This window comes from Aptenodytes forsteri, unplaced genomic scaffold (assembly GCF_000699145.1).
Source record: "Aptenodytes forsteri isolate BGI_AS27 unplaced genomic scaffold, ASM69914v1 Scaffold243, whole genome shotgun sequence".
NCBI lineage: Eukaryota > Metazoa > Chordata > Aves > Sphenisciformes > Spheniscidae > Aptenodytes > Aptenodytes forsteri.
Genome location: NW_008795314.1, coordinates 714148 through 721734, shown reverse-complemented (window position 1 = coordinate 721734; position 7587 = coordinate 714148). Strand labels below are relative to the sequence as shown.

Here is a 7587-nt window from a genome sequence, read left to right as displayed (position 1 = left end):
TTGGGGCTTGGCGTGCTCTGCGTCCAATACATTTTTTTTCCCTCTTTTCTTCTTTTCATACAAATATACAAAGAGTGTAAAAAAAATTTAAAAAGCGAACTTTGCTGATTAAATGACAGACAAAGTTCCTGCACATTCAGAGATGGGCAACGTGAGGCCCACCAGGCAGGCACCCAGCGGAGCTTCCATCAGGGAGGACGGCTTTAACCAAGCTGGGTCAGTGAAAGAGCAAGGAGACCGAAGACATGAACAAGTCATTTCAATCCACCTCGATCCTCCCTGTGATCTCAACTCTTCCTCTGGAAAGCACATGGAAGCCCCTCTTGCCCACTCTAAATCCTTCTGGAAATAGTCAAAAAATTTGTTATCACCTAAATAGAAAAGAGGAGAAACACAGACTCTTTGCAAATGGCCCTTTGATCTGTATTAAAAACAGCTCTCAAAGTTCCTCAAGAGTTAGAATTAGTGGGGCACGGGTGAGGGGCAGTTTAGATACGGGATGTAAAATATTAAAAAGTGCTCTGCAACTAATTTTTGTTTTGTGTGTGTATGTGTGTGTGTGTGCATATATATACACATACACAAACATGCACATACACACACATATATACATATATATATACACATACATATATATATGTACACATACATATATATGTACGTATGTATAAAGTTAAAAAGTTCTATACGATATGATTAGAACAAGTGTCCTTGGAAGGTCACGACTGGAGAGAGTGGGGCCTGTTGGGATGGCAGATGGGGCACTCGCCCTCCTCGGCACACGTTTCACACAGCACTGCATGTTGGCACGGTAACACCACCCGGTTCTCCTCCTGACACTTAAGGCATTTCACTGACTGCATCTGAAATACCGCCTGCAAGAGAGGAAGACAGGGCAAAACATAAGCATCAAAGTCACAAAGCAAAAGGGCTCTCGTCCTGTGCTACGCAGTTTGGGGAACAGCAAGGAGGCAGCAGGGGAAGGACTTGCAGCTGTCTGCCCATTCATCTTCCGAAGCAAAAGCAAAGCAAAGCAGCACAGCATGATGTCTTTTAGGACCTTTCGGATCAACAAAGCAGCTTTGATTGACTTAAACTCTGTACTTTAGGCACAAAGAAGAGGTAGGTATTTTCCTGTAAGCTGGCTAAAACTCACTTTGGCTACATCCACATGGAATTGCTTTGATAGGCTGCTGATTTCTGGCTGTATTAAAGAAGAGGGAAAAAAGCTGTGATCTGTAGGAGCAGAGAGAGCAAGGCCCTGCCCTGCAAATCCCTGGCGCTCACCTTATCGACTTTCTCCAGGTTTGCCCGCAGCTGTTTCTGAAGGGTGTAAAGCGAAGAGAGCGAGAGCGTTTCCAGGTCAGAGAAGGAGCGCAGAAACTGAGGGTCCTGGCCTGTGTGGATCCTCTCCAGCTCCTCCTGCAGTTTCTTCACTTGCAGCTCCAAGGCTTCCCTCTGCTCCCGGGCCAGTTCACATTCCATGTTAGCTGTGTTGGCGCGATCATTTGCTTCTTCTGCCTCCTTTTTCCAAGCATCACAAGCCTGCAAGTTCCAACAAAGAGGGTAAAAGAAGCAGTCTGAAAACTTGGTCAGCTTCCAAGAGAGAATCCCAGGCAAAAATATCAATTTCCATACACTCCTCACCAGCAGCGTGTTCTGTCCAATCTGCCCTGTTCCCAAATTCTGAAATATCCTTGGAGCTTTGCTTCAAAGCGCTGCTCATTCCAGATACCCCATCTGATTGGGCTGCAGTTCTACATATTTGGCTCACACCATTAAGGGGATGAACTTTGCATACCCGCAAATTGTCATGGATCTAAGTCAACTGGCAGGACTAAGAGACTGTCAAGCACTTCAGTGCATGTGTTATGACACCTGGCCTTGCACTTCCAGCATCTGAACACATCAGGCACAGTGATTCAGTCCCTCTTTCCAAGGGAGAAGAAAGAATAAGAATGCTTAAGAGAATCTGTTTGTAAAACCTACAGCTCTTCCCATCACCTCAGTGTCTGGAAAGCTCCTGTTGAAAGGCTGACACCCTCCTACTCCTTTACACTCCCTAATCCCTCTTCCCAGGAGTTGCCCAAGTACCTGTTTGGCTTGTTTCCAAGACTCTTCCCACTGCTTTATTGTGCCGTTGGCTTCATCCAGTTCTTGTCGTAGCCGTGCCAGCTCCGCAGCACCTGGACCTGACAGAAATGCAGGTGAGGTACTGGGCGAAAAACTCCCCGAAGCAAAGTGTTCCCATATGCTGCTGTTCATCCCATTTAAACCTGTTTCACAGGGAAATAGAGAGGGTTATGTCACAGGTGCTGGCAATTTCCCCATTTCCTCCCTACCCCTGTGAAATCCAGATTCAAAAATGTGTACATAGGAAAGAGAAGATCATCTTAAGAATTACTTTCATCCCCAGGACCCAGGAGTCCGTCATAGAGGGACTTTATAGGGGAAGTTTCACACCATTAGGCCTCATCTTTAATGATACAGGGAGGACCCAAGAAACTGAGTGGAGGCAACTTTTGAACCAGGCTGTTTTCAGAAGGATCTATTTTACAGCAGAGTTGACTACCAGCTTGAATCCCCCTTCTCCTATGAGAACCTCTGAACTGCTTACTACCTTCCCACTTTTCTGTGCACCAGCATTGGTGAACAGATTGGTTCACACAGCCAACCCAGGTGGTGCTTCCTCTCACGTTATACCCTAAGAAAACTTCTGGTTTTTCTCTCCTCAGCTTGGTGCTTAGAAAAGGAATCTCACTTCCCAAACAGTGAGACTAAAATGAATCAACATCATTACTGTTTGCATTTGCAAGAAACAGCACTAACTGGAAAACCCTGTTTATAAACAGGCAGAGGCAATAGTATATACACATCAGCTTCATCCCCTGCAGAGTTCTAGCATAAAGCTAGTGATTGGCACTGGAGAAGACTAACTAACCAACCACTTCCCTATTTTAGCTTCTTCAAATAATTTCTCTTTTCAGGAAGAAATTCAAGGCTTAGGAAACAAAACAGTAGAAAACTAGTTGTAAACAAAACTGGCTATTTTTCACAGACTCCAAAGTTTGTACTCTCTTAATAACAAAAAATATTGTTACTTAAAATAAGCATCCACACTTTGCACTCAGGGGAGAACTAGTAGGAAAAGCTCGTATCGACACAGAGCCACTGAGTGACGTGGACTCTTACGCACACAGACGTGCACCAGTTTGATATAAGAGTAATTTTCATTTAGCGGTGCTCACCACTGGGTGTGGACATTCCTAAATCTAGTTGCATTTGATAATTCTGATCTTACAGCAGCCGAACTGTGTCTGCAAGCAAGCCCTGCAGCCAATGGCCTCTCACTGAAGGCTAATCCAGCACCCCTTACTTCCCATTTAGTACCAGCCAAGACACAAACAGTTACAAAAAATACAGCTGAAAAATAGTAACTTGCTTCACTAAGGGCTTAGGTGCATTAACAAGTCACTTAGCAGAGCAACAAGGACTCTTCACTGGCTCAAGCCACTTACCATAGATCTATTTCAGCTGCTCTGAAGCATGCTCAGTTGAGAGCAAGGAGTTTTAATGGAACCTCAACTCACATTTTGTTTTTAAAGCTCCAGGTTTCTTGAAAGGGAATCTAGCACTAAGCAGGATGCTTGGCAAGCCACAAATTCTGCCATAATGCTCACCAAGCTTATCTCGTCGTTTCTCTTTACTCTCTCCACCTGCTGTTCTCATTTCACATTTGAAGTAGCAAATGTGAGGAGTGCCTTCTCTGCACATTTTGCATCTAGCACAGTTGGAACTAGCCCAGGACTAGGTATTTTTAACTCAATTGCAATACAAATAAGTAATAACTACACACACTACACACTAACTTATGTGCATTCAGCAAGTCACATGGAATAGATGGATTCCAGATTCCCAACTGCTAGGTTACTATTTAAATATCTTATCAAAACCTCAGCAAAAATGGTTTTGTTTTATTACAGGAAAATATCTTTTTTTCTTAAAAATCAAGTAAATGCATTTGTGAATTTCCTGCATTTCTTTGGGTTTTTTATTTGTATAACTACATAGTCAATACAAATATAACTGCTTAACTTGTTTCTTCTGAAATTAAAAGCAGGCCTTATCAGCAAGTTTTCCTTTTCTTACTGAAATTGGGATGAACAGCCAGCCTCAGCACTTAATTAACAGCAGAGATACCCTCTGATGTCTCTTTTCTTATTACAGCAATTGTAAAAGCTGTTAAAGCCAAACAAATAGCAATCGCAAGGCATGGAAGCATGGTTTTGGCCTATGCAAACAAGGGACACAGTTACACAGGTAAGTGCATGCACAAATAGACTACAAAAGCATGTAATCATTTTATTACGTTAAGTTGAATATTAAAGATTAAAGTGTCTCTCAAATTTGAAGAAGCATTTATGTCTGGTATCAATAGAGAGAACTAATATTTACTGTTACTAACAGAAATCAGCAGAGCCAGTGTCCCTGTAGCTTTGAGCCCATCAAACAGTTTTATTTCTCAAGGTAACCCTGCGTCTTGAGACTAAAAGATTTGGCCCCTCAGTTCCCGGTTCTGCCTGATACAGCTGAAGCTCCAAAGCAATTTCTCATCCCTTCACAGTCCTTTATACAGGAAACAAATCCTCAAGGTGTGTGGGGGGGGAAGAGAGGAGCAAAGGGGACAAAGCTGGAACACTAACTAACTTTTTGCAAAGTCCATACTGCAAAACTGTGTGCAGAGTGCCAAATAGGAGAAAAAAGTACAATGACCCAAGTCTGCCCTAGAGCTCCCAGAAGCCAAGCTGACCTACAAGCAGTCCCAAGGGCAAACTGCAATCCCCACCTTAACTAAGCAAAGCTAAGGACCCAACTCTGAGTTTTATGTAAAGTGAAGTCTCAGCACAGCATTGTTGGCAGGAAAAGGCAGAGCTCTCTTCCCTGAAAGGCATCATCAGAGCAAGTCATTTAACCTATCTGTCTCTTTTTCTCAGCCTAGAAACATGGGAAGTAGAGGGAATTGCTCCCTTGTTCACAAGGTACTAGCCGATTTTGGTAAAGCAGCTTCTAGTACTGTTGCTGTTCTTATGGGAAGAAGAGATACAAATGGCAGCAGTGAAATACATTAAAATCAAAGCTAACTTAAAAGAAAATACTTACATGGCACAGACAGGCATGTACATGGGACACACACACTGTGCATTTACCTAATGATCCATGAGAAGCTGATGTCCCCAGGAATGTATTTTCTGATTGGCTTAAGTGTCCCTGGGGCTGATGGAGGAAATGCGATGAGAGGCTGACCGGTGGAGAAGGAGAGGCAGAGTGAAAGGAGGCAGAGCTTCCAAGGGACCCGGGGATATTTACAGGAGCAGAACTTTGCAGCAAACTCCCACCTGGACAAAGAACACACAGAGAGGATGGCTATGTATGACCATGAAGAATGGGCCAGAGCACAGTGTAGGAGTTCAGAGCAGAAGGCGTTACCTTCCCCCTCTCCTTCCTAAGCCCCTCGGGATTCCCTCTGCTTCTCCTCGTGGTTCATTCCCCTCTCAGCCTTTAAGAAGAGCACCGAAGCTGCCGTCCCATGAACCACGTAGATTAAGACCCTCCAGAGTTCAATGGACTACTCTTTCATCGGCCAAAGCAACAAAAGGTTTTCTGAGCAGAGTTCAGTCCCTATCAGTCCAGAGAAGATGAATTTGGTATCTGGTGAAATACTTTGTAATGAAAAATTCACTTCTAAAACATGTGCCTTTAATACTTCCAAACAACCTGTAGTGAGAAGACTATCATGCTGGGTCAGGTCATGATCTTAACCACTAGAAATCAGTGACTAGCTTTAGTCATTTTAGACATACTTGAGTGCTGGATCTATCAATAATAAAAAAAACCCAAATAAACAAAAGCCCAACCTCCAAAGACATCACATTTTCCTTACACTAGAGGTCATTCTGCCTGCCACACACAGATTGAGGGAGATCTCAGCCCTGCTCCCCACTGTCTCCTGACCTCCCTTCCAAGAACATCACCCAGTAACACCCAGACCTGACATGAACAGAGGGAAAAGCAGTGTGGAGGATCTCTAAGCCACTGCAGATGGGTAGCAGCAGAAGCAGGGCTATCAGCAGACATGCACAGTAAACTCCCTGACCAGGCTCTTATCTTTGGCAGGGAAGTGGAAGCGATATTCTTTAGGGTTCCTTCCACAAGTCCCTTCCTACCTCAATACAGCTCCAGGCAGTGTAGTTCCCTTGGAAACCTTCAGACTACCCAAGTTCACTCTCATTCAAAACCTGCCTTAGACAGCAAGGGTAGCCAGAAACTACAACCACTTCCAAAAAGCTATGAAACATTTCGTTTTTCCCTGGACACTCATTAGAGACAGGTAGAAGAGGCCTTAGCCTACCTCCACGCATTAAAATGAGACAGACATCACAGGAACCAAATCAGCAGACCATGACGACACTGTGACAGATGGATAGCATTACCAGGTCAATGAGTTTCCTGTTACTGCTAGGGAGAGTTTTCTGCTTAAGGTGCAAATTGTTATACTTTGGCCTGTTTTTAAAGGTATCAGATGCCTTCTAGAGTCTACTTACACAGTTTAAAAAAAAAAAAAAAATCAAGCAAGTCCCATTTGGTCTCAAGAAACATCCCAAAGACACCTGGGCCCAATGGCAAGAACTCAGCTCTGCTAGTCAGTAAGGGCAAGCTTTCACTTCAAAGATGCTCAGCGGTTGCCAGAGTTTGTTATAATCGCTGCTTTAACCAACGTTATTTTGGGACTGGTTTTAGAGCTTTGTTGGGCTGGCTCCACTGAGGTGACTGGGCAACACTGCTTGGCAGAAGATAAAGAAAGCTCTGTTGCTTTCATGTACCTATCATGATGCCACTCGTGTGGGGCACTGTGCTGCTGTCAAATGTCTTCTCCAGGGCAGCCACTCCGAATTCATTCAGGTCCAGGTCATCCAAGGCAGACTCTGCCAGACACAGAGGTACCAATTATGTTATAAAGGACCAACAACTTCAAGAGATAGGATGGCCCAAAGAGCCTACATGCAGAGGAGCCTTCGCTCTCTATTTGTCAGTCTGCACAGCCCTACTCTCCGCCCTGTGCAACGCTGTTCTTAAATGGTTTGGCAGAAGTGTCATGGGCAGCTTTTCAGTTCAGATTCTTTTGCCTGATCCGATTTCTTTTTGTCTCAAAGTATTCCCAAATGTTATATGAAAACAAAAATTTGATGAAATAACAGCAGTTCCCATAAGTCTTCCCCAAACTGCTCTTTCAAGTCTGTCCATAATATGCAATAACACTGGCTTATGACATGTCTGGGTCTGGCTTGTGCTTTGTCCCTACTTTGCTGAAAAGCCACTCTGAAAAGAAATACCAGTAGAAGGGAACACTTGAAAATCATCTCTGAGGTTCCAAGATGGGGTAAAATAAAGAAAGCTTATGAATGCCTGCAAATGTTATATCTATTTGAACATGCCTCATCACTAATCATGATCAATATAATTCCATCCCACACATGCCCACTCATTTCTATTATTATTTTTAACAAATTAGTGAGATCACCTCAGAAA

The 7587-nt window shown here is 43.7% G+C and overlaps 1 protein-coding gene across 2 annotated transcripts in view; it reads right to left on the bottom strand.

The window, feature by feature from the left end:
* Nucleotides 1-409: 409 nt before the first annotated feature.
* Nucleotides 410-7587, bottom strand: part of UNK (unkempt family zinc finger) — a 23221-nt gene continuing 16043 nt past the window's right edge. For both annotated transcript variants that reach the window (XM_019472126.1, XM_019472125.1), the window contains 5 exons: nt 6882-6983; nt 5208-5396; nt 2095-2276; nt 1288-1545; nt 410-875 (listed from right to left, as the gene is read on the bottom strand). In XM_019472126.1, coding sequence (XP_019327671.1) covers nt 720-875; nt 1288-1545; nt 2095-2276; nt 5208-5396; nt 6882-6983 — 887 coding nt within the window. In that variant the 3' untranslated portion in view covers nt 410-719. The remainder of the gene's footprint in view (nt 876-1287; nt 1546-2094; nt 2277-5207; nt 5397-6881; nt 6984-7587) is intronic.